This window comes from Triturus cristatus, chromosome 8, assembly GCF_964204655.1.
Source record: "Triturus cristatus chromosome 8, aTriCri1.1, whole genome shotgun sequence".
NCBI classification, from domain to species: domain Eukaryota; kingdom Metazoa; phylum Chordata; class Amphibia; order Caudata; family Salamandridae; genus Triturus; species Triturus cristatus.
Window position 1 is genome coordinate 291,214,631 of NC_140591.1, and position 27,815 is coordinate 291,242,445.

Consider the following 27,815-nt stretch of genomic DNA (forward strand, 5'->3'; position numbering starts at 1 on the left):
AATGAATTGCACTCTATCCGTGTGTGGAATTGCTGATCCATATACTGTAGTGCTAATATTAGGGCTTTTAGCTCTGCCAACTGCGCTGTACAATCTCCCGGAAATTGTGTAGTCTTATTGCTGGGATTAAACTTACAGTCCCGCATATGTCCCTTCACTATAGCGCATGGTGTGCTATACTTCTGTTTCCTTCCTATGGCAGGCTGTGCAGAACCATCAGTATAAATGATGTATTCATATTTTTCTAGAGGCAAGAGTTCATTCGGGGGAGGATATTCTTGTTCGTACTGCAGGAACGCTTGTGTTTTTAATGTAGAATCTTATTTGTAATCTACATCTGTTGCAGTGGGAGAATTAGCCCCTTGTATCCTTCGCGGATGCAGTGCTTTTGCATTTGGAATGCTCGCTTTGGTAACAGCTTCTAAAGTTGGTACTGGGGTTACGTCAAGTATGCATTGTCCCTGTGCTAGTGTTCTTTCTCTCACTACAGCAGTCTGTACTGCGGTCAATATTTTTTCAGTTACCACAAATCACATTTCAGCATTAGTGTATAAATGTGATTTGTTTGCAAACCGGATTGTCTCGCCTACATTGAAAGTGATGTATGTATATCCTGATAAACCCGGGACCACCCGGATCACCAAGTTTGTAGAATTCACACGTGTGTGCAAATGTTTGGATGCTGTCATGTCAGCCTGAACTGAACGGTGAGTATCTGTGTGTTGCTCTGTCCACTGATATGCTCTGAAATCAAGTCTGATTTAATCGTCGAAAGGTTTTACTACTTCTGCATAATCTAGAATATATGTTCTGCCAAAATCTAGAAATCTTAATATGGATTGCAAACCTTTGAGAGATTTTGGAGTTTGCAGCTGGGCACACTTTTCTAAAAAGTTGACTACCAGGCTCTTGCCTTTACTTGACAGTTCATATCCCAAAAATAGGACATTGAGATGGGCAATTTTAGATTTCTTGAAATTGAATTTGTAGCCCAAATTGGCAAATCCCACAATTATGTTGTTAAACCTGCATAAGTGTTCAAGTAATCCATTGTCCGTCAGATAGATGCCATCTACACAGGACACTGCCTCCTCTTTGCATTTTTGCAATATTTCTGACACTCTTGCAGAGAATAGCCCTGGGCTGTTCTTGTACCTTTCAGGCAAACAACGGAAGAGACGCTGAGTGCCGAGGGCAGAGAATGCTGTCCAATATTTGTTGTCTGGAGCTATATTTTGGCAGAAGGATCCAGTTGAGATATCTAATGTAGTTTATTTTTTCCGCACAATGTTCATCAATGCGGCACTGTGTGTGTTTTGAAGCGGAAATGTTAGTGTGCATGTGTTCAAATGTCAGTAATCTAAAACTAGACGATGTGTGTTCCGGTTTCATTACTGGAAACAAAGGATTGTTCATCGGGGAGGTGCAAGTCTCAATTACACTTCGGTATTCATGATGGTCTAGAATTTCTTTGACCTGTCTTTTTGCATCGTTTCTATATGGTACTGTCTCTGTGTATTTGGAGTAGATTTTATTGGAATTTCGTGGTGAGTAGACTCCACGACTCACCCTACATGGTTGCAGTATAATGCCGGAGCTAGCGCCCACTCCTGCAAAGTCGGAGAAAGCAGGCAAAATGATGCTTGCCCCTTTTGGGCAATCCATCACAAACTCAGGCGGCCAATCTTTTACTGCTACCAGAATGTCATATACGTATGTGAAGTTCTCCCAAAAGAGACCTTTAACCTTTCTTGAGATGTCCCCCTCTATCTGGAGTGTATTTTCGTGTAATCAATGTGGGACACTAACTCTCGTATCAGGTGTTTCCACCGTGATGTGTTCATTCAGTGCTGCTGGCACCAGAAAATCCTTCAGGTTCTGGCGAGCTATTGTTACTTCTGTTGCACTGTCTAGCATTGTCAGAGCCCATTCCCCGTTCAGAAGCTGATTCCTCAGGACCTGGCCATGCCTGAGTTTTGATCCAGCTACTTTCTTCTTTTTGAATTGAGGCTTTGCTTAAGGGTACTCTTCATGTTTGATAATATCTAAATTCCAATGTGCTTCCCTTTTTGTCTTTGGTCGATCTTCCCGCTTTTGTTCTGATCGCCCGTCCCTTTCAGTGTTTTGATGAATTTGATGAACCCTGAAAGGAACGAAAGGAATGTCTACGAGTGTCCTGATACCTATCAGGTTTCCTAATGTTATTACTATTTCTAAGGTTATACCTCTTTTCAGAGGACTCTCGTTGGGGAGACCCACCCCTTGATTGTATTGTTATTTTTTGGATTTCTATTTTCCCAATTCTTTTTATAGAAGAAGCGGGTTCTTGCTTTGTGTCTTCCTTCTCGGGACTACCCGCCATTTGTGGCTTCTCTGCTTTGAATCCAAAATGATCTCTACCTAATGCAGAATAGGTTTCTTCAATATTTTTTGGTAATTTTTGCTCCTTATATAAAGGAGCTATTTCCCAAAGGCAGCTGTGTATGGCCACTGCTGCTGCCTCCCCCTTTATGTTGCTCTGCATGATAGTAGAGACTGGGCAACCTTACCCATCAGTTTCATTCCTAAGTCCAGGGCAGGACCTGCCCCTTACTTATTCTGTATCTGTTTCAATACCTCTGGAATGACTGCTATGGAAGGGGTACCATGTATTCTGATGTATCCTTCAGTAATATTGTTTCCCAAGTGGTACAATCCTCAATCGAGGGAGCCATCTTCATTGGCAAGCAAATGTTTAGCATTCTATGTTTTTCCTGCGGACCCGTATGTTGAAATACTGCTTCCAGCTGTGGAATTTTTTGTGCAATCCAGAACGTAATTTGGTCCAGTTAGGAACAAATTGTCCCTATTACTGATTTCAGTGTCTGTGGGTTAATTTTAGGTGTGGTCTGATGTGGACAAGTTAGAGCATTTCTCGCAGGTTGGACTGTTAATGTTCGCATGAAGAACTGGACAATGTGTCTGTGTAGCCCGACTATGACTTTATATATTGCACGGACTAAATCCACTGGTAGTGTATCTATTTCAGGATGTGAAGTGCATGTCGCAAAGACCTGCCAGGTCGCTCGTTCTATACTGATTGGACCGAGTCTCACGGCAGACGTGTGTGGAAGTGTACCTTTAAACCAGTTTCTGTGTTGCTGGCAAGTTAACAGGACTTCAATATCTTCGTATGGAATTTATTCATCTGGTGGTTGAACTTCAAAGTATGTGTGCAACAATGTAGTATGCAGATCTGCAGGCGGGAACTGAACCCAAGAATAGAATACCTCTGATCCGAACACCTTGTTTTCCCTCAAGCACGAAGGTAACCCAGCCACCTGTTGTAGGTACGCAGTGTTCCAACAGCTTAATAGTTACTGCATGTCTGCAATTCTCTGTGATGTTGAGAGTATTTGCTAATTCCTCTTCCCCCGAGCCCGAACCACCACTCGATGACTCAGTCATTCTCAGGAGAAGAGAAAAACATTAATGTGACTAGGGGTTTTGTACAATGTTGTAACTTTTTCCCTCACAAGCTTTCTAAACCTTCAGCCAATACACTGAGTATGTCTGATCAGCGGAGGCAGGTTTCCCTTCCCACTTCAGACATCTCTGAAAAGTGCGAGTAGGGCTTTCTGAGAAAGCGTGACTGAACTACTCAGATTTTCACTGTTAATATACGAACCTAATGCACGTTGGGCACCATGTCGTGTAGTTCCTAGGAATCTCCAGGATCTGCACATTTTGGATCACCTAAACTGAGTGCTTGGTGTCCCACCCGCTTCTAGAAACCCCCACAGGATATATCAGCTGTTAGATCAGCTAGTTCTACAGTACCACTACCACCCCCTGTATTTTACAATGGTGTAGGTAGTCTCTGGAAACCACTGAACATGACAACCCGGAGTCTTCAGGGACTGTGGAAAACAGTATAGAATGTTTAGATCGGACACTCGTGCTTGCTTTCTCACCGGAATATACACAGGATGGCGATTAGACTGTTTTAATAAGCATTTATTGGTCCAGCGACAGCCTTGTGTAAAACATATGTGCTGAGATTATCAGGAGACAGAAGAATTCGAAAAAGATTGCTTGCCAATATAGTAAATAGTAGATACATTTCTACCATAGTGCTATTTAGATGAACATAATCAGTTCAGATAAAAACAGTAGCACTTGCATATTCCAAAAATGCGCCCCCTAAATAGTTTACCTAAATGTACCTAGGCTTGATCTGTGCGTGTATGTATGTAGCCAAGAAACCCCTAGTGTCGTTTATACTAGAGTGGTCACTCCAGGGTTTCTTCTAGAATCAAAATGTTTTGAAAACAATCATGAATATTTTGAAAACAATCATGCATGTTTTTCAAAACAAATGCAATCATTCACAGCTGGTTGTTGGCCAAGGATGAAAAAGTAGTAAGCCCTTTACAGAATAAATATAACGTGCCTGACGACCTGTTTATATATGTCTGGGACAGAGATTATGATACAACACCGAGAGCCTGGTGTCGAAGAGACAGGGGTAAGCTACTAGGTAAAAGGTCACTTGTTTAGAATCGTTATTGTTGTGTGGATGGGACAATGTAGTTAAAATGGGGTATACATGACAGGACTATCCTAAAAAAACATGTCAACACACTACGAATAGATGCTTTCAGGATAAGTAACACATTCCGTATTGATGCATGGTACTAGTAGTGAATAGTCACCTTGTAAAGATGGGAGTATCTGGCAATGAATGTTCACGGGGGAAAGATAAAGTTACCAGTTTGAATATAGCACATAAAGTGAACCCATGATGGATCTCTAGTAAGGGCAAGCAGCCAATAGGCTGCAGCCTTTGCTGTTTAATGGAAATAAGTGTGGTCTCAATTTATGGGATTAGGATGAGTGACCCTGTAGGGTAGCACTGCCATGCCCCATCCAGGAAGGGGTACCACTACTGCCTAGTACCCTTTTTTCCTCCCAATCGTATATCAACCCTCAGGTTGCATAAAAGATTTTGCGTTAATTGTTATTTAAAGCTCCTGCCACAGTTTAATGATCATTGATTTGGAGATGTTCTGTATGGATGCTTACAATATCAAGAACCATTGTCACTGTGTCCCTTTTCATCATGTTGCACTGCTGGCTGTGGCTCCCAGCTATTTAAATAGATACGACATCAAGGCAATGTTCAAAAACTTTACACTCACAGTGACCTAAATCAAGAGCTTTTACTGGAATCTCTAAATAGAATTACTTATTTGTTGATTGGAATGCTTGTGTGTGTGAATGGATGAATATTATAAGGCAATGGTTGGATGAATGAATGGATGAGCAAGTGCCCGGATAAATGAATTAGTGGCCATGCATGGGTGAGCGAATGGATTTATGAATGTAGTTGAGTGAGTTCATGACCTGATGAATGTTTAAGTGGATGGATGTATACGCAAGTTCTTACATGGCTGAATGAAAGGAAAATGCATGTATCAATGAATGGGTGAGTAATTTGAGTTAGTTGATGGACAACTGGGCAATATTTACCTACAAATGTTTAGCTCCCAATATCGTGGTTCACCCAGCAATTTATATAATCCTTCATCAACCAACACACTAATTTATGCATATATCCACATCATTCATCTAAGCATCAGTTTTTTTCATCCACACGTATGCATTCATCTAGTTATTGACCTATCAATAACTAGAGCACAGTCATGCATTACCCAGTTACTGTTGTGCATACATGCTCATGTACTCACATAGTGTGATTGATTGTATTTGTTGTCAGCTTGTATTCCTCCCCTGTTTTGCTTTTATGAAAAAGGATTCCTGTTGTGTGAAACGGATTGCTTCTAGGTGTTTGTGAAGGGAATTGTGTATATTTTTGTGTTTGCCTCAGTGTTTGTATTTCTGTTGATCTGTGTGGATATTGATTTATGTGTATTTATAGTTTCATGTAGATATGTTATTGTGCCTCAGCTTTTTAGCATGGATATATGTTGTGTGAGTTGCCTCGGTGCTGATAAGTTGTATGTGTTACTTAACTATACATCAGCCTGAACTGTTGGCTTTGTATAGGTTTGTTTTGTTCCTATCCAAGTATGTTTCCATTAACTCACAAGCAGTAGGAGTGCTGCTTGAGTTTGTCCGCTACTTTCATTTCATGCAGCAGATACTGCTTTTTGGTATGTTGAAGGGTTCACTCTAATGCTGCTAAAATACTTCACATCCAAACAATTCAGAAGACCTTGCAGCAGAACAAGTTGCTTTGCCTCGCATGTATATAGACACTCTTTGTAAGTAGAGCTTAAAGTCAGTGTGCCGTTTCATAGTGCTCTTTGTTCAATTATTTAGGATGTCATTGCTACCTGCACATTTTATTACTTTTGTCAAAATATGTATTCTATATTTTCTTTTACAGAATTCATATGAATAGTGAAGAGATCATCAGTGCCTTAAATCATTTTGGAAAATTTGAAAAGGAAAGGTACTTTTGAATTTAATATCTATTTGTGTGAAGCCAATACCCAATACTAACAGCATAAGTAATTCACTAATTAGTATCACGAATAATGGTACCAGCCTTGCAAACCAGGCTGATTAGTCTGGTTTTGTTACTGTTTGAGCATGCAGTGTCAATACCGTCTTACACAGTCAGGTTAGTCAATGCACATATGAAAATCCTTCTTGTGTTTTAGAGTAGTATTGCAAATGACCATATAAATCATTGCCTATTTATAAGGCTCTGAGAAGCATATTGTCAGTGGGGACTTCATGCAACACCAGTGCCTTTACTGATTAACCTATTTAATGAATATGGATCTTGTGCTGGAAATATGTAAAAATGGCTTTTGCCTTCTGAAGTTAAGAAATTACGAATACCCTTACCAGGAGCTATGAGTGCTAAATAAGAGAACCTGCCAGATTACTTTTGTGACTATCCTTTTAGATAATTTCCTATCAGTTGTTTGTCACTGCTACATAAATTGATTTTCCTATTGTGTGAGGTGCTCGTGTTACAGCCTGTGGTAAATATTCCAAATCTAATGGAGGAGGCGATAGGCGATTTTGGGGTGTGGTGGGAGACATGAAATTACCGGCTTTACAATTAGTTCAGCTGCTACTGTTTGGTTATAGGAACTGATTTTTGCTTTTAAGCTATATTCTTATAACAACATCTACTGTTTGTATGTGTTTGTGTACAGGTTGAAAAGAATGTGTGACATTCAGGAGTTATATCATTTTGAGCAATGAGATCTTGATTCTGCTGCAAAACACCACAAATAGTAGATCTGAAAGAGACACGTTAGTGATAGATTCCTTACCTTAGAATATCCCCAGGCGTCAGACTGGACCCGGAAAGTTTTCTGTAGCAGTACCCCTGCGCGTCAATAGGTGGCGTCGTGCAGCTCCGCGTCCGTCACTGGCGTCGTAAGCGGCGAGATGACGTCACGGAGACTACTTAGGCGCCACCCATGCGAGCTGAAGTCAGTTCTTTATTTTTCCGCGCCAGCAAGTGCTGATCCGGATAGAGAACGTATCTTAGTCACTTTTTGAATACTCTTTTGAGACTTTTTGTCACACCTTTTTTCTCCTGGTGCACGTAGGGATGCCTGGCTTTAAGTCTTGTGGGGCCTGCCGTCGCAACATGTCGGTGGCGGACCCCCATGATGTTTGCCTCAACTGCCTGGAGACGGACCATGACTCCCGGTCCTAGAGGGACTGTCGAGCCATGGCCCGAAGGCCTTGAAGGAGCGACGCCGGAAGCTGCTGGAGGTCCGACACTCGTCCCAACGCCGCTCCAGGTCCAGGGACCTTTCCCGGGACCGCTCGCTCCAAGTCTTCGCCCTCGGATTTCGGTAAGCGACGTCATAAAAATAAGTCGAAGAAGTGTGTTCGCTCTCCGACGTCCCCCCGTCGGTCCTCGGATGCCGACGAGGGGGACAGGGGTTCTGCCCCTGCGGCTTCCTTGGAGCCTGGGAGTCCCACGGCCTACCCGCCTTACCCAGCTCTGTCGGCGACTCCCGAACAGGTGCACGAGTTTCTTGCCACCATGGACCGCCTTTCCAGGCCTCGGGCTCCCGCCAGCGCGCCTTCGGGCCCCGTGGTCCCTTGTCCAGATCCTGTTGGCCCGTCGGCGCCACAGGAACCTACGCCGTTGGCCCCGGCGCCACGAGATCCGTAGCTGCCTACTCTGGCCCCAGCGCCACCCTCGGCTCCGCCTCCGGGGCAGCAGTGGGTGCCGTTCGTTCCACCCTTGCTCCAGTTCCAGGACCATTTCATTCCTACCTGGGATCCGCATTGGGAAACGGGGCCGGCCGGCGCTGTTTATGGCGCCGTTTGCGACGCCGTATGTCCCTTCTCTGCTGCCGCGACCGGTTCCTTCGGCAACGGAGGTGGAGGATGACTGGGAGGGGTCAGAGGACCCTCTTGCCTGTCAATGTGACTCTGAGCAGGACTGGGTGGACAATCTGAAGGACGCCAGCGACCTTGATGTCTCTTCTGACCCGGGGTTTGCCTCTCCCCCACCTACGATGGAGGAGGGCGCTTCCTACACGATGGTGCTCCGTCGGGCTGCTGAGGTCCTCAGCCTCGACCTTCCTGTGGTGGCCCTCAAAACTAACCTCCTCACCGAGGTGCTCCAGACGGCATCTACTTCGTCGGAGCCACTGCTTCCCTTCAATGACGCCCTCACCGACGTCCTGTTGGACACTTGGTCGCGACCGGCCACGGGGGCCCCTGTAGATAAGAATGTCGCCAGGCGACACCGCCCAGTGCCTGGTAACCCCGCGTTTCTGACCACTCATCCAACGCCTGAGAGTCTGGTCATCCAGGCCTCGATGTCGCAGTGTGCTTTTCCTACGACTCCACCGGTTAAGGACTCTGAGAAGCTGGAACAGTTCGGTAAGCGGTTGTTCTCTTCGGCCAGCTTGGGGCTGCGGTCGGTGAACACCACCTGCTTGTTGGGCCGGTGTTGCCTCAGTGTCTTGAGGAAGTCCAGGCTGTACTTTCCCAGGCGGTTGCTGAGGGTAAGGATGCGGCTAAGTTCGCCATTCGGTGTGGTTTGGACACCGCTGACTCGTTGGGCAGGGCGATTTCGACGACTGCGGCGCTCCATCGCCACGCCTGGTTGCGATCTACTGGGTTATCGCCCGATGTCCTGAGCTCGCTCATGGATATGCCCTTTGATGGCATTCGCCTCTTTGGCGATAAGTCTGACAGTGCACTAGAGCGCTTTAAGGACTCCCGAGCCACGCCAAGTCCTTTGGTCTTTCCACGAAGAGCCCGGCCACTCCTGGATTTTGTTCCTTTCGTGGCCAAGGCAGGGCCGCCCCGGCACGTTCCTTCAGCAAACCTGTGCAGAACCAGTCTCGAAGCGGCCGCGGACGCGGTTTCCGCAGGGGCGGCTCTGGGAATCAGCGTGGAGGTCAGCTCATCTGCGCAGGTCGGGGGTGTCAGTCTTTCCTTACCTCGACAACTAGTTGTTGAAGGCGGGCTCGACCCAGGCAATCGTCAACCACCTTCAGACTACGGCAAACCTCTTGCATTTGCTTGGGTTCTCCGTCAACGTGCCGAAGTCGCACCTGAGTCCCTCTCAGAAGCTCCCCTTCATCGGCGCGGTTCTGGATTCGACGCTGTTTCGGGTTTATCCTCCCGAGCAGCGAGTCCGGGATATTCAGGCTATGATTCCGATCTTTCAGCCTCTATCCCGGGTTTGTCAGGATGACCCTCCGGCTTCCGAGTCTGATGGTCTCCTGCTGGTGACATGCCAGATGGCATATGCGGGCTCTGCAGTGGGACCTGAAGTTCCAGTGGGCGCAATATCAGGGCAACCTGTCCGATCATGTCCAGATCTCGGCGGTCACTGCACAGCAGCAGTTGCAGTGGTGGCTCAGGAATCGCGATTGGGTCAATGGCAGATCCCTCTCCCTTCCCCAACCGGAGCACACAGTGGTGACGGATGCGTTCCTCCTGGGATGGGGAGGCCACTTGGGAGAGGCGGAGATCCGATGCCTCTGGTCTCCGGCGGAGTCCCGGCTCCATATCAATCTGTTGGAGCTTCGGGCGATCCGACTTGCACTGGAGGCATTCCTTCCCTCTGTTCGGGGAAGTGTGGTGCAGGTGTTCATGGACAACACCACCTCCATGTGGTATTGCAACAAACAGGACGGGGTTCTAGACCCTATGTCAGGTGGCTCTGCATCTCTGGACATGGCTGGAACATCAAGGCATTACCTTGGTGGTTCAACATCTGGCAGGTTCTCTGACTGCCAGGGCGGACTAACTCAGCCACCGGTGCTTGATGGATCACATATGTCGTCTGAACTCGGACGTGGTGCAAGGTCTCTTTCCGCAGTGGGGAGAATCTTGGTTAGATCTATTCCCCACTGAAGAGAACGCGCAATATCATCAATTCTGCGTGTTGGAATTCCCAAAGCGGCACTCGCTCGGCGACGCCTTTCGTCGCAAGTGGAGTTGCAGTCTATTGTACGCCTTTCCGCCTATTCCACTTCTGCCCAGAGTGCTGAAGAAGATTTGGCGCGACCGGGCCTAAGTCATCCTTTTGGCTCCGGATTGGGCACGAAGATATTGGGATCCCGAGCTTCTCAGCATGGCGATCGACCCCCTGATCTGTCTGCCTCTTCGGGAGTATCTTCTGTCGCAGCAGCAGGGGACGGTCCTCCAACCGAACCTATCCAGCCTCCACCTCCATGCGTGGAGATTGAGCGGCGACAGTTGAAAGCTTTCGATCTTCCTCCTGAAGTCTGTGATGTCATTCTGGCAGCCAGGCGTCCCTCCACTAAAATGGTATACGCCTGCAGGTGGAACAAGTTTGTGGCATGGTGCACAGCAAAGACTGTGGATCCCCTTTCTGCTCCTCTTTCTGAAGTCCTTCTGTTACTTCTTTCTTTGGCCCAGCAGGGCTCTGCTCTGGGCACTATCAAAGGTTATCTTTTGGCTATCTCCGCCTTTTTACGGCTTCCAGATCAGCCTTCTCTTTTTAAGTCCCCGGTTGTTAACCGTTTCCTGAAAGGCATTACGCACACGTTTCCTCCTGTGCCGTTCATAATGCCTCAATGGGACTTGAATCTTGTCTTGATGTATCTGATGTGCGCTCCCTTCGAGCCCCTTCATACCTGTCCTTTGCGTCTTCTTACTCTCAAGACGGCTTTCCTGGTAGCTATCACCTCTGCCAGAAGAGTGAGTGAGCCCCAGGCTCTTTCTTCCAAACCTCCTTTCCTTTCTGTTCATCCGGACAACTTGGTTTTAAGGACCCGTCTGTCTTTCTTGCCAAAGGTTGTCACGCCCTTTCACATTGGGCAGACGATCACATTGCCCACCTTCTTTCCACCTCCTTCAAGGGAGGAGAAGAGGCTCCACCGTCTGGATCCAAAGCGGGTGCTCTCCTTCTATCTGAAGGGTATGCAGCAGTTCCGGGTGGATGACCAGCTCTTTGTTGGCTACGTGGGCACTAAAAAAGGTCGGGCTGTGCACAAACGGACCATCTTGCGGTGGGTCATTTTGTGCATCAAAGCATGTTACTCCTTGCTAAGGAGGAGCCTCCTGTGGGGCTGCATGCCCATTCGACCAGGGCAACTGCCGCCACTACTGCCTTGTGACGTGGCGTCCCCTTGCAGGACATTTGTTAGGCAGCTACGTGGGCTTCGCTGCACACGTTTACCAAGCATTACTGCCTTGACAGTCCGGTCCGGAGAGACAGCTTCCTTGGCCGTTCTGTTCGCCGTTACTTTCTGGTGTAATCTTTTCGCAGACCCACCACCGGGGTTGGTATTGCTGGGGTATCTATTCTAAGGTAAGGAATCCATCACGCTTTCAGATGCTCAAGTTACTACTTGTGCAACGATATATCTGTAAGAGACATTAGTTGGTGATAGATTCCTTACCGCCCCAGCCGTCCTCCCCGTTCTGCGAACTGATTTCTAGGGATGAGGTCATCCCTTTCAGGGCCCTAGTTTCTTGGCACCAGAAGTCAGTTTCTTGCATGGCTCTGCGTTTCTTGCGCGGGAAGTCGTGTACAGAACTGACGTCAGCGCGCATGGGTGGCACCTAAGTAGTCTCCGTGACGTCATCTCGGCTCTTACGATGCCAGTGACGGACGCGGAGCCGCACAACGCCACCTACTGACACGCAGGGGTACTGCTACAGAAAACTTTACGGATCCAGTCTGACACCTGGGGATATTCTAAGGTAAGGAATCTATCACCAACTAATGTCTCTTACAGATATATCGATACACAAGTAGTAACTTGTGCGTCACTACCACTCTACCCCCTCTAGAATCTCAAAACAGGAACAGGTAGGTTGTGTACTTTCCTATAGCTGCCAAGTCTTCAGTTTGCCTATGTGTGACATTTCTGTGTTTTGTGTGTGCTTACTTGTGTGTTTTTTTAATACCTTCTGTGTGAACACTTGAGTAAAACTGTATCTCAATATCGTCAGTTGTGCTTTTTTCTGCAATGTAATGGCTTTGAAATAGTGTAGGAAGCTGGCTCTGTATATACTATACCCAAGTAAGGTATAGTCTGCACAGAGTCCAATACCTTGCTCTCTATCTGAGAGAAACACGTAGTGATAGATTCCTACCTTAGAAATATCCCTAGGTGTCAGACTGGATCTGGAAAGTTTATCGTCAGCAGTACCCCTGCGCGTCGGAAGGTGGCGTTGTGCGGCTTCCTTGGCGTCGTGGTCGCTGAGATGATGTTGCGGCAGCTACTTAGACGCCGCCCTCGCGCGCTGACATCAATTCTTTCTTTTTCCGCGCCAGCAAGTGCAGATCCGGGACGAGCAAGTACCCCTAGTCACTTTTTGACTGAGTTTTTTCAAGGCTTTTTACCTCATTTCTTCTGAGTCGATCGACTCCTGGTGTTGTAGGGATGCCCTGTTTTAAGAACTGCAGGGACTGTCACCGCATGATGTCGGTGACGGACCTGCACCGCGTGTGTCTCTACTGCCTGGGGCACGACCACAGCTCCAAGTCGTGCCCGACTGCCGGGCCTTGGCATCGAAGACTTTGCGCGAACTTTCCCGAAAGTTGCTGGAAGTCCGTCAGTTGGCTCCGCGCCGCTCAAGCTCCCGGCGGAGGTCGAGAGACCGGTAGCAGAACCGTCACCATCGTTTGTCTGGATGCACAAGTTACTTACCTTCGGTAACAATATATCTGTAATAAACATTAGTAGTGATAGATTCCTTACCTTAGCATTACCCCCAGGCGTCAGACTGGATCTGGAAAGTTTTTTGTCAGCAGTACCCCTGCCCATTGGAAGGTTGCGTCGTGCGGCTCAGCGACCCTCTGACGTCTTGGTCACCGAGATGACGTCGCGGCAGCTACTTAGACGCCGCCCTCGCACGCTGCCGTCCGTTCTTTACACGATTTTCCGCGCCAGGAATGCAGAGCCATGCAAGATACTGACCACTGGTGCCTTGAAACTAGGGCGCTGAAAGGGATGACATTAACCCTAGAAATCAGTTCGCAGAACGGGGAGGATGGGTGGGGCGATAAGGAATCTATCACTACTAATGTTTCTTACAGATACATCATTACCGAAGGTAAGTAACTTGTGCATCTGAAAGAAACACATAGTGATAGATTCCTTACCTTAGAATAGATACCCTAGCAATACCAACCCCGGTGGTGGGTCTGCGAACCCAGATCACACCAGAAAGTCCTGGAGAACAGAACGGCCAAAGAAGCCGTCTCTTCGTACTTGGCTGTCCAGGCAAAAATGCTTAATAAAAGTGTGCAGCGAGGTCCACGTAGCTGCCTGACAGATGTCATGCAAGGGAACTCCCCGTCCCACAGCGGTAGTGGCTGCCGTCGCCCTGGTAGAATGGGCGCGCAGCCCCACCGGAGGCTCCTTTTTAGCCAAAGAATAACAAGCCTTTATGCACAGATCGACCCACCCGAGAGATGGTCCGCATGTGCATGGCCCTACCTTTCTTGGGCCCACGTAGCCAACAAAGAGCTGATCATCCACCCGGAACTGTTGTGTGCGGTTCAGGGAGAATTAGAGTGAACATTTTGGGTCCAGATGGTGGAGCCTCTCTTCCTCTTTTGAGGGATGCAGAGGCAGAAAGAAGGTGGGCAAAGTGATGGTCTGCCCGATATGAAAGGCGGTGACAACCTTTGGCAGAAAAGATGGACGAGTCCTTAGAATCACTTTGTCCAGATGGACAGAGAGAAAAGGAGGTTTAGAAGAAAGAGCCTGGAGCTCACTCACTCTTCTGGCAGATGTGATGGCCACCAGGAAAGCTGTCTTTAAAGTGAGAAGACAAAGAGGACAGTTGTGAAGTGGCTCAAAGGGAGCACACATTAGATATGTCGGAACCAGGTTCAAGTCCCACTGAGGCATTATGAAAGGAACCGGAGGGAAAAGATGAGTAATGCCTGTGAGAAGTTGGCCTGATATATGATGTCACTAGTTCTAGTGTACACCTTGTATCAGTCCAAACAACCCTTATGGTGATTGGTTGTAAAGTCAACCTTATAGACCAGCTGTCCTAGTGGTAGCATGGACAAGAGCAGTCTTTAGGCTAAACTCTGTATGGCATGTGAAGCCAGCTGTTATACCATTATAATCCCTTGAATACCAAATGAAAGGACACCACACCAGATATATATAAAATTAGAATGTATTTATTCTAACATATACCCTCAGCACTTTTTATGAGTTCAGAGGTCTAAGCACAACAATTTCCTAAGTAGCATACGTTAAGTTACACAGGAAAAATACAGTTAGGCCCAGGGGCCACGCAAACCATATACTAAGAAAGTGGTATAAGGACCACGTCACAAACAGGGAATAGGCCTAGGGAATCGCTGGGGCTACACTACCCTACCAATAGTTAGGAAGTGGGAGGCCCACGGGAAGCGTGTGCAGTGTGGAAACACACACGCGGGTTACATTAAAGTCAATGGGAATCTAGCAATTAGAAATAGGAAGAATAAGGACACTTCCGAAGTACCTAGGAGGAATCAACTAAAGACTTAGACACTTGGATAGTCAATATCCACAGGAGCACCGGAGTACTCGCGTTACCTCACCCACAGGAGACGGGTGCATAGGTGTGAAGATGTGTCGGGTGTCGTCGCTGGATCCTATGGATGCCTGAAGAACAGATGCTGGCAGGCGGCCAGCAGGAAGATGTCCGGTGGATCCAAAGGTGGATCTTAAAGGAGGAACACCTGCAAGCAGAGGGGACAAAGTCTGGGTCACTAGCCAGTGACTGTGTGGAGCCAGGAAGGAACCAGGCGATGCCGTGCAGAACACAGGTGATGTCTTGAAGCTTGTCTCTGCAGCTGCGTGGACCAGGAGGCGTCGAGGACGATCAGAACCAGGGTACGAGCTGTCCCACGAAGGATCTTGCTGCTGGCGGAGTCGACGTCACGATTGGAGTCAACAAGCCTTGGCAAAGGCAACCCACGCGGAAAGGGAGATTCGCTTCAGGTGCAGACCTGGAAGGTCTGAGGTGCTTCTATTTCACAGGGAAGCAAGGGCCAGTCTGGAGAAGCCAAACCAGCGGTGAAAAGTCAAGGGTTCTTCGTCACTGAGGCTACTAGCCAACGGACAAGCAACCGGACAGACTCATCGAGCAGGAAAATGCAGAAGGGCCCCACGCAGAACTCATGGAGTGTGGAGGGCTGATCTTCGGTGCAGATGGTGCTCGGGGTTGGGGCTTCTCAATCCCCAGAGCACAACTTCGAGGATGCCTCAGAAGCTGCACTGGTAGCTACTCGCCAATTTTCCCAGGTAGCCGGTCCCACGTCTCTCGTCGCCTCCACGGATCTCAGCTTGGCTGTGGTTGTGGATCAGGGTCAGAGAAGTCTGGAGGTCAAGGCGCTGGTCGGGCTCTGCAGTCGGTTCCTCGTAGAACTTAGGCAAAGCAAACGGCAGGTCGCTTGTTGGTGCCTGTTTGCACAGGGTGGCCACTCCTTGGCCACAAGGGAGATTCTTCAGTCTTCTTGTCGTCGAATGTCGAAGGTCCAGAGTTTCGTGTCTAGTTTCAGTTCAGGATAATCCAAAGTCCTAGGGACTCAGCTCCCACTCTTATACTAATCTGGGGGGCTGGGTTACCTGCTAGGTCCTTCCTAGGGTGGGACCAGGGAGGGGGGTGGTTACACCCCGTTCCCTTTGTCCAGTTTCGTGCCAGGACTGTGGCTGCCCCAGCACCGGTTTGAACTGGACTATGCATGGGACACCTTGTGTGCCCCTGGCAGTGTCTCGTTTCTTTCATCCCTCCCTGCCCCAATACACTAAGCCCTGTCTAGGGTGGTGCTAGCACCTCCCAAGGCAGGAAACCTATTGTCCAAGCCTCCCTCGCTGGAAGGACTCACAGCAGCAGGAGGTCAGACTTGTGTCCGTGACAGCAGCATCCATTTTGTAATGCTGGGGCTCTGGTTAACTTTAATCGGGTAGTAGGTCCTCAACATGTCTTCTCCCTCTAGAAGGGGGGAATACTATTCTCATCGCCAGAAATGGTTTGGGGGTAGTATTCCAAATTGTTAGACACCTTACACGACATGTTTTGATAAAGTCAAACCATAGTTACCATAACCGCAAGGATTATAAGGCACTTGAGTATATGGTAGGCAATATCATAGAACAGCTATAAGGACATGGTTCCGAAAGCTGCAGACAGGCTCAGCTCATGCTACAGCACCATCTCACATGTTACCAAGCACTCTGCCTTCAGGATTGTTAAGGCCTGCCATAGGAGTGGCTGAAAGGTTACCCATGTGTCTATATATATAAGGCAGGTATAGGAATACTATACCTAAGCAAGGGGTGATTACACGACCTTGCCCCAGCTGAGTGATCAGCCAGTTGTGTCATGATGGGAGGCCAACCAGGGGTGGCATAATACATGCTGTAGGCCTAGGGTACACCCATGCCCTGGGTACCTAAGGTACACTGTACAGGGCCCTATAAGGTGATCCTTACCAATTGGGTTAGGTACCTAAAGTACCTAGTATGAATTTAGAGAGCGAACAGCTGGGCTGTGGGTCTGATTAGCAGGCCCACAGCCACATCGAAGTCGAAAACCAGTGAAGCGAAAGCAAAAAGTGGGGGTGACCATAGGAAGCAGACCCTACTCTCCTACAATGCCTTTTAAGAATCTATTTACAACAGGAGACTTGAAAAGAGAAGGCTGATCTGGAAGCTGTAAAAAGGCTGAAATGGCCGAGACATAGCCCTTGATAGTGCCCAGAGCAGAGCCCTGCTGGGCCAAGGAAAGGAGAAATAGAAGGACCTCTGAAAGAGGGGCAGAAAGGGGATCCACTGCTTTTGCTGTGCACCATGCCACAAACTTATTCCACCTGCAGGCGTATACCGTCTTATTTGAGGGACGCCTGGCTGCCAAGATTACATCACAAACTTCGGGAGGCAGGTCAAAAGACGTCATCTGCCGCCGCTCAATCTCCACGCAAGGAGGTGGAGGCTGGACAGGTTCGGGTGGAGGACCGTCCCCTGTTGCTGCGACAGAAGTTCCTTCTGAAGAGGCAGTCGGATCGGGGGATCGATAGCCATGCTGAGTAGCTCGGGATACCATACCCTTCGAGCCCAGTCCGAACCCACAAGAATGACTTGGGCCTGGTAGCGCCTGATCGTCTTCAGCACTCTGGATAGAAGTGGTATAGTCGGAAAGGCGTATAGTAGACCGCAACTCCACTCATGACAAAAAGCGTCGCTGAGCGAGTGCCGCCTTGGAAACTCCAACTCGCAGAACTGATGACATTGCACATTCTATTTGGTGGCGAATAGATCTAACCAAGGCTCTCCCCACTGCTGAAAGAGACCTTGCGCACATCCGAGTTCAGACGCCATTCGTGAGCCATCATGCACCGGCGTCTGAGTTTTTCCGCCCTGACTTTCAGAGAACCTGCTAGGTGCTGAACCACCAGGGAAATGCCCTGATATTCCAGCCATGTCCAGAGGCGCAGAGTCTCCTGACATAGGGTCCATGACCCCATCCTGCCCTTTTTTTTGCAGTACCACATGGCGGTGGTGTTGTCCGTGAACACCTGCTCTACTCTTCCCCGGACAGAGGGAAGGGATGCCTTCAGTGCAAGCCGGATCGCCCAAAGCTCCAGAAGGGTTGATGTGGAACCCGGACTCTTCCGGAGACCAGAGTCCTCTGATCTCCGCCTCTCCCATGTGGCCGCCTCATCCCGGAAGGGACGCGTCCATCACAACTGGGTGTTCCGGTTGGGGAAGGGAGAGGGATCTGCCATTGACCCAATCGTGATTCGTGAGCCACCACTGCAATTGTCGTGCAGTTCCCTCCGAGATCTGGACGTGATCGGACAGGTTCCCCTGATGTTGTGCCCACTGAAACTTCAGGTTCCACTGCAGAGCCCGCATATGTTATCTGGCATGATCCAATAGCAGGATGCCATCAGGCTCAGGAGCCGGAGGGTCATCCTGACCGAAACCCGGGATAGGGGCTGAAAGATTGGAATCATAGCCTGAATATCCTGGAGTCCAGAACTGCTCCGATGAAGAGGAGCTTCTAAGAGGGAATCAGGTGTGACTTCTGCACGTTGACCGAGAACCCCAGCAAATGCAGGAGGTCGGCCGTAGTCTGGAAGTGGGAGACGACTGCCTGGGGCGTGCCCGCCTTCAACAACCAGTCGTCGAGATAATGGGAAGACTGGAACCCCTGATCGGCGCAGATGAGCTGCGACCACCACCATCACTTTCGTGTACACCCGAGGGGTGCTGCTAAGGCCGAAGGGGAGCACGGTAAACAAAGTGCTCGTGGCCTACCGTGAACCGCAGGTAATGCCAGTGGGCCGGCAGGACGGCGATGTGGAAATATGCGTCCCTCAAGTCCAACGCTACCATCCAGTCTCCAGGGTCGAGGGCAGATGAGACCTGAGCTAGCGTCAACATCTTGAACTTCTCCTTCCGGAGGAAGCAGTTGACCTCCCTGAGGTCCAAGATAGGACGCAGGCACTTGTCCTTCTTGGGGACTAGAAAGTAGTGGAAATAACGACCACAACCTACTTCTGGCCCAGGAACGCACTCGATGGCCCCTTTGGTCAAGAGGGCCGTGACTTCCTGCTGAAGAAGCGCAAGATTGTCCCCGACATGCGGTGGTATTGAGGTGGCATGGCTGAAGTGGTAGACTCGAAGGGGAGGGAGTATCCCCTTTGGACTATTTGCAGCACCCACTTGCTGAGGTGATGTTGCACCAGTGGGGGAGATGATGGCGAATTCTGCTGCCCAATGACGTCTGATGGGCCGGAAAGGACTGACCAGGAATGCTTGGAAGTGGATGTCGCGGGGGTGGAGGTGGTCTGTTTCGCCCGCTGACCCCCAGAAATTGCCCGGCGTTTCCCATGTCCTCGGCCACGGTGAGGTTGTTGTTGCGTGGGCCTGTGGCTCTGAAAGGAAGGTGTTGGGGCACCCCTTCCGCGGCTGCTTAAGGCAGAAGGCGGAGGTGGCCAACAGGCCCAAGGACTTGGCTGTAGCCCTTGAGTCCTTAAAGCGCTGCAACGCACTGCCTTATAGCCAAAAAGGTGAATGCCATCAAAGGGCATGTCCATCGGAGTGTTCTGGACATCCCCGAGAAGCCAGGTGTCCTCAGCTAGGCGTGTCTCCTAAGCGCCACGGTCGTGGAAATCGCCCTGCCCAGCGAGTCGACGATGTCGAGCCCACAACGAATTGTGAACTTAGCTGCATATAGCTTGGGAAAGGACTGTCCGTGCCTCCTCTGGACAGAAGGGCAGCACCTGCACAACCATATCCCACACAGAGTGGGAATAAAGGCACAAGAGGCATGTGGTGTTCACCGACCGCAGCCCTAAGCTGGCAGATGAAAACAGCTTCTTGCCAAGCTGCTCCAGCTTCTTGGATTCCCTATCCAGAGGTGCGGAAGGGAACGCACTCTGGGAAGCAGCGGCTTGGACAAATAAGCTCTCAGGAGTGGGGTGTTGGGAGAGGCAGAGGGGGTCGCCCGGAGCCGAGCGATGGCATCGGGCCACGTTCCAGTCCACAGGAGCCCCTGTGTTGGGCCTCGACCAAGTGCCCAAAAGAAATTCCAAAAATGCATCAATAAAAGGCAGCGAGGGCTCCGAAGAGGTTACTGCCGGCTGAAGCACTTCTGTCAGGAGGTTAGTCCTGACGGCCACTGTAGGGAGCCTGTTTCTCCGAAGTCTGTGAAACAGGCTGAAAATAAGGACGGACGTAGAGGTAGAAAGGCCCCATCGGCATCGCGCGACGCTGATCCGGCACTGCGTCCGGGCTGAAACCGGGGTTGATGTAGGCGGTAGCACCGGACGACGTCAGAGGTGGTGCCCGGGGGTTGGGGGGGGGGGGGTTCACCGGTGGAGCTGTTATGAGGTCACCTGAGATCCGAGCCTGGATCCACGGAGGTTCTGCGGCGCCGAAGCCACCGACGACGGAAGTGCAGTACCCTCAGTCGGGCCCGAAGGCACATACCGGCGGGGCCAGACGGCCAAAAGAGTCGGGCCATGGCAGCAAGAAACTCTTGCACCTGAGCAGGCGGGGGTGGCACCACTCACACCCTGAGCCGAGTCCCGCAAGGGGAAGTCGGAGAGCAACGACGCTTCTTCGACTTCTCTTTGGAATGTTCTGACTTACCTGACCCCGAGTGCGAAGACTTAGATCCAGACGAACAATAGTGACGGCTCCACGACCGGTCTCTTAACCTCCCATGGGACCGGGACCTTGTGCGGCGCGGAGCCAACTGCCGGACTTCCAGCAACTTTCGGGACCGCTCCCGCAAAGTCTTTGGCGCCATGGCCTGGCAGTCGGGGCATGACTTGGAGCTGTGATTGCGCCCCTGGCAGTAGATACACAAGCGAAGCGGGTTCGTCACCGACATCATGCGGTGACAGTCCCTGTAGTTCTTAAAACCGGGCATCCCTACGACACCAGGAGTCGATAGACTCAGAAGAAATGGGATAAAAGGCCTTGAGAAATCTCAGTCAAAAAGTGACTGGGGGTACTTGCTCTTCCTGGATCTGCGCTTGCTGGTGCGGAAAAAGAAAGAACTGATGTCAGCGCGCGAGGGCAGCGTCTAAGTAGCTGCCGCGATGTCATCTCGGTGACCACGACGCCAACGACGGACACGGAGCTGCACAATGCCACCTTCCCACGTGCTGTGCCCACAGCAACTGGCTCGCACCGGTTCTGACCCTCATTTTGAGCAGGAGTATGATTGACAAATTGGCAATGGTAAGTGCCTTGGTACCTTCACAAATGACTACTTGGGTACCCCTGTAAGTCCAATGTATATGGTACTAAGGTACCCATGACATAGGTACACCAGGGGTCTCCCTTGGGCAGCAGCATGTATTATGCCACCCATGAGAGACAACTCAAACTGTGACTACAGGCCTGCCATTGCAGCCTGTGCGAGAGGGTGCTTGTGCCCCTCACCACAGATATGTTTCCTTTATATCTGAGGTCACTACACTTTAAAACCGACGTCACCCCAATGGTAGGCCCTTCAGTCCTGAGGGCAGGGTGCTTGGTTACAAGTCTGGGCGCGCCCTTCATGAGCATGGCACCCCTACAAACCCTGGAGTCAATTCTTAAGGATTTCTAAGTGCGTTCAGCCATTTAATACATATAGTGGACATCAAGTCAATTACGAGATGTCTAACTACTTATTAGCTGCACCGAAACCGGTCATGTTTGGTATCAAACATGTTGGAAATCCTACCCCAACACCAATACCAGTTGGATGTATTATCAAATGTACTGGGGAGCTCCCCTAGGGTGCCCTCCCCTGTATTACTGTCCAACAGTGTTCAGGGTCTGACAGCAAGCTGTGTTGCTGCCGACCAGACAGGCTTCTGCCCTCCTGCTGCTGAGCTTAACTCGAGCAGGGGAGGCAAGGGCAGAACAATAGGTTTCCTTCCACATGGAGTTGGGACCACCTCCCAGACAGGACTTAGGTATTTGGGCTGGGGTTGGCTGCTTGCTAGTGCCTTCATACTTCTTTGAATGGCACATTTGGTGCCCTCCTTGCATACTCCAGTGTGAGCCAGTTCAGGGAGGTGTTTGCTCCAGCTGTGGTCAAAACTGGACAAGGGACATGGGAGTATCCTCCCCTCTGTCCAACCCCTCCTCTGGGAGGGACCCTTCAATCATCACAACCCTTTCCCTAGGGTACTGTAGGGCTCACCTGTGGGTGGCTCTTCAGATTGGTCGTTGGGCAAGATTCAGACTCTAAACCACTTAAACTTTGACCGTCTGGGCATGTTGGACTTCGCTTGACTGTGCTTGGAACCAAGATTGCACCAAGGAAGACTCCTGTTGCTCCTGATCTTGATGTTCTGCCAGTCTTCTTCATCATCTGTGCCTGTCCTTCATCCAGGTTCCTTTCCTGGGCTGTGGACATCAAGGACACCTGAAGTATTCTCCCTTGGAGTGAAGGAGTCCCCTGTATCTGAAGGTACCACAATTAAGCTGACCGGTCTGCTGCTCCTTACGCCCCACGGACTCCAAAAGGCTCAGAAACACAGGTGGTGGTTCTGCAACTCCCTCAAAGCCCTGACGTGTACTCTCAGCAAGTTTGAGGTCAGTATCCCTCTTTGGAACTGTTGGAACAGAAGCCCTGTGCTCCACGTTGACTTGCCAAGGCCTTTTGGCTCTGTCTTGCAGAGATCTTCGGGCTGCAGAAGCTCCAGCCTCTATTACTGCCAAGATCTTCGTCCACACCACATCCTCTGTGCCATGGTCTGCATCTTTGATGAGCTGCTCGAGGTCCACCTGCGACTCCTGTGCCTTCGGCCTGTGAATCCTCATGAGTCTTCTTTGGCTTCAGTGGGCTCCCATCTTTTTCGTTTACCACATCTGCTGCTGCTGCCACAGCTTGGTGCTTCAGCCGGACATCGACCCCCCGGGTCTTGACTCCTGACATGGGACAGCTCGAGAACGGCTCCTGGTCTTCCACTGCGTAGCTTGATCCTCACAGCTGCAGCGACAAGGTCACCATCATCACTCCTAAATCTTCCATCATCGGTGGGCATTGCTCTTCGATGCCTCTCCTGGTCACCTCCAAGTGGCATAGACTCCGTCCCCTCTGCTTACAGGTTCTTCTCTTCCAGAATCAATTCTCTGATTCCACGGACTCTTCCATGAGCGACATCTTTCCTGAAGTCCTCATTGCGGTATACAGCGGTTTCCGTCGTCACTTTGCACTAATGCACCCAGCTTCCCTGGTGTAGGTATTCTGGTTCCTGGGGTATCCACAGATGGGGTGACTCTCCAACCTTCTGTCTTCCACGGGGTTTTTTCAGGGTTCAGTGGGAAGGGTCCTTCTTGAAAACTGCAACCACCACTTTCTTATTGACTTGCATGGAGTACGCAGCTGTGTTTCCACTGTGCATACAGTCTCCGTGGGGTTTCTGGGTACTTACCTTGGGTGGTTCCTTGTGTCCCTAGCTCTTCTGAATCTTCTGATCCAAGTCACGACTTCGGTCGCAGTTCGCATTCCACTTCTTTAGTATATGGTTTGGTCTCCCCCTGGAGACCACTGTGTATTTGTGCTTACTTACCTGTTTACATTTGAAGTATTGTGTTAATATCTCCAGATAGGAGATATACCAATGTGTTTGAGTGTATATAATAATGTGTGTTTATTTTTTGTGTAATCTACACTATATGATTAGTTCTGGTAAAACAAGCTGCTTAACACTGCTTCTAGACTAAGCCTGAATGTTGCTATTCACAGCTACCACTTAGAGAGCTTTCAATAGTTGTCTAAGACCACTAAAATCACCATAAGGGTTGTCTGGATCAGTGTGAGGTGCTTCACTTAATAAGTGTGCACCATATACTAAGCCAGCCTCCTACACCTATCTAAAGTAGACTCTCAGTTGCACTTCTATCAATCTTAGGCTTCCTGTTTTTTTCCCTAACCATGATTCTGTAGAAGAAAGAGCTCTTCATACTCTGGATGTAAAGAGCGCACTCGTGTTCTAAAGAGCGCACTCATGTTCTACATGGATAGAACTAAAACTTTCAGAAAAAGAAGACAACTGTCATTTTTTCTCCAACTCATAAAGGCAACCCTATATCCAAGTAGGGCATAACCAGATGAATAGGCAAATGCATTCACGCTTGTTACATTAAAGCCAAAAGACCTATACCTGGAACTCCCAGAGCACTCTTCAGTCGTAAAAAGGGAGTAACTATGGCATTTTCCCCCCATAGCTGACAATTGTAAAGCAGCTACATGGTCTACCCCACACACATTTACTAAACACTACTGGATTCAAGCTAGCCAGGCTGCTGAGTGATATTACCTCGAAACCTGTCCCAGGATGCTTGTTTCCGGTCCTAGGAAGACCAGGCTTGGCAGTTTAGGCTGGACTGTTCCCATGACTAACATGTCAAGACTGATATGCACATGGTTGGATCTGAATTAGGGTGGCGCAGTGATCTAAAGAACGATTATCGATTCAACGCAGATGTAATAGTTACTTGTGGTGAGTGTCTGAAAAGTTTCAGCGCGCCGTCCATCTCCTTTTGTTTGCCTTTTAGCACTAGACTGTGACTCTGAGTGAGTTCAATGGTAGGGGACCCTCTCCCCTAAGCCTTGCAGGTCTCCTAGTGCTGGGAGGCCCAGCAGAGAGAGAGAAAAAAGGCCCCCTCCCTTGGGCCTTGCAGTATTAGTCAATGGCTGTGAGGCTTGGGTAAGGGAATCCTTTCTCCAGGTAATCGTAGTGCTAAACCATGGCTGGGGATCCTCCTTCATTTGGGCCCCACAGTCCTGGAGCATAGCTGTGAGGCCCAAGGAAGGGGCCTCTTGCCTCAGAGTTCGAGGAGAAGAGGTCTTTGCAGTGCTGGATCATGGTTCTAATGCCCAGAGGTGTTTATTTAGCCGCCTCCTACTAGATTTTGGTTGTGAGGCCCAGTGTAGGGTGCTTCCGTCCACAGGCCAGCTTGGAATCCTAGAGCCGCCCATCGCAGTGGGATGTCCCAGCACTGATTCTTAGAAAAATCACTGTGCTGAGGTGAGAGAGGTGAGCATTTGTTTACATGGTGACTGGACAGCACTTGCATCACAGGGGGTGACCTACTCAGGCCACTTTATTAAAATGTTTACCTTTAGAGGTTCTGAAAAAGCAGGAGTGTTAACATTGAGAATGAAAGAGCCCTAAACGTGCAGATACCTACCCTAAATTCTTAACATTCTGATAATGACCACTAAGCCCAAGATCCAGCGGCAGATAGGAAGACAAAGGCCCAAGGAGAAAATGATTTGCCAACAGTCAAACAATTTGGTCAGGTAGGAGAGCTTAGATTACAATGCTGGACTGCTTGGTTTTAGGCTCATAATTTTCCCATTGTACCATGTTCTATCCGTTAAAAGGCTTTGCAGCCTAATTTATGATCGGGTATTATGGGATGAAAATCAAAAAAATGTACGCAACAATTGTGGCTAACCCCACTTTCACATCTTCTTGGTGAAACAATAAGTGGGTTAAGTGTCCTGTGAAGTGATAATGGAAACTGAATAGTGGAGCCTTTAATTTGTTAGGCTGCTAAAGGGAAAATCTGGAGGTTAGAAGGGTAGGACAATGGTGGTGTAAGATATTAAATATAATCATCAGGGCTTAAACGGCAACCCTAGATCCATTGGTAGCTGGTGCACTATTTTTAGAAATGGTGATATATTGTCGTGTCTTGATATACCGAATATAAGGAAGGGCGCAGCATTTTGTTTGAGTTGAAGATTAATTATTGGGACAGCTAAATATATTGAATCTGATAGACTTCTAGACACAGATTCCTTACCTTTGAATTATCTGAAGGTGTCAGTCGGGATCCAGAAATTGTTCGTGAGCAGTACCCATGTGCGCCGGTAGGTGGCATTGTTCATCTCTGCGTCATTCGCACTGGAAGCGACTTTCGCGTTACCTATATAGGCGCCACCTAGGTGCGCTGATATCCATTCTTTTATTTCCACCGTACCAGCCAGCGCAGATCTGAGATAAGCTATCCCTTATATTTCTTTGATTAGGTTTTTTTTCATGTTTTGTCAGTCTTTTTTTTAGGTTTACCTCCCCAGTGTGGCAGGAAAGGCATCCAAGAAGGCCTGCTTCAAGCCCTGCTTCACCTGTCACTGATGGATGCCTTTAATGGACCTGCACCATGTATGTCTCTGGTGTTTTGAGCAGGGTCATAACCCGAAGGCCTGCTCTGACAACAGCACCATGCAGCCGAAGGCCTTGAGGGAGCGCTATCTCAAGCTTATGGCGGTTTGACACGCGCTGCCGCAATAATCACGGCTCCGGTCTAGATGAAGATCCCGGGAGCAGCTGCTTAGTCAGAGGTAGACGTCACACTAGAAGTCATCGAGCCACTCAAGTAAGTTGAGATGAGGGAGCGTCGCCACGCAAGACCTGGCTCCATGGTTGAACCACTGCTTGGGTCGGCTGCATGCCTCCCTGGGTTTCTGGGAGCTGGAGCTACCCCAGCTCAGTTAAGAATGTTATGAGGCTTCAGGAGGCCCGTTCCTCTCAGAGCACCTGTGGGTTTAGAGGGGGCCCCTTCTGGATCCACGCTGGTGTCTCCAGCGCCAGTTGGGCCCCAAGGGTCCACAGATGGATCCGGATCGGCCCTGCTCATACTCACTCTTGGTTAGATTCTGTCTGCATTGGAGACTGGATGGTTGCTTTGGACTTGCAGCACACACAATTCAGATGCATCACTCCTGGGATGGGGCAGCCATCTGGGAGAGGTGGAGATCAGAGGACTCTGGTCTCCGGAATCTGGACTCCACTTCAACCTGTTGCGCTCCAAGCGATCCAGTTGGCATTGAAAGCCTCTACCCTCCATCCTGCGAAGGCTAGTGCAAGTGTTCAGACAACACCACCGCCATGTGGTACTGCAACAAACATGACCGTTTGGGGTTGTGAGCCCTTTGTCAAGAGGCAATGCATCTTTGGACATTGCTGGAATGTCAGGGCATTTCCCTGGTGGTTCATCACCTGGTGGGGCTCTCAAAACCCAAGGGTGGACAAACTCCTCTCCAAATGCCTAGCAGATCCCGAATGGTGTCTTCATCCGGTGGTGGTGCAAAGTCTCTTTCAGCTGTAGGGAGACCCTTGGTTAGATCTGTTTGCCACTGATGAGAACGTACAATGTCACAATTCTGCATGCTGGAGTTTCCAAGGTAGCTCTTGTTTGGAGAGGCTTTGTGGCTCGAGTAGAGCCCAAGCCTCCTATACACCTTTCCACCGATACCACTCCTGCCCAGAGTTCTCAAGAAGATCAGGAACAACCGGGCCAAGTCATGCTTGTGATTCTGGATTGAGCAAACACAAGAAGATGATGGACGGAGCGCTGAAGCTTTTCAGACACTCGCCCCCAGTCACAGATCTGGGTTCACTCCATTTTTTAGCTCACTTCGCCACCTCAGTTCAGCCCCAGCTATATGCAAATCAGTCTTAACCCTGTGCCTCATGGGAACAGTCCAGCCCGAACTGCCAAGCCTGGCTTGGGCATGGAGGTTCTGGTATCCCAAGCTGTTGGGCATGGTCATCAGTCCTCTGATCAGGCTGCCCCTTAGAAAGGATCGTCTGTCGCAGCAGCAGGGAAAGGTTCTCCACTCAAACCTGTCAACGCTCCACCTTCTTGGATGGAGATTGAGCAGTGACAGTTGATGGCCTTCGACCTTCTGCCTTAAATGTTATCTTAGTAGGCAAGCATCCTTATATCAAAACTGTTTACTCCTGCTGTTGGGCCAAATATGTGGCATGGTATTCAGACAAACATTGATCCCCTTTTATTCCCCCCCTTTCTCAGGTGCTCCTGTTCTTTCCCTTACCCTACAGGTCT

At 49.4% G+C, this 27,815-nt stretch overlaps 1 protein-coding gene across 1 annotated transcript in view; it reads left to right on the forward strand.

Annotated features, from left to right (window-relative positions):
* RNF17 (ring finger protein 17) overlaps positions 1 to 27,815 on the forward strand; it is a 2,644,767-nt gene that overhangs the window by 895,304 nt on the left and 1,721,648 nt on the right. The window contains exon 12 of the mRNA XM_085621540.1: positions 6,392 to 6,457. Within this exon, the coding sequence (XP_085477666.1) occupies positions 6,392 to 6,457 (66 nt within the window). The remainder of the gene's footprint in view (positions 1 to 6,391; positions 6,458 to 27,815) is intronic.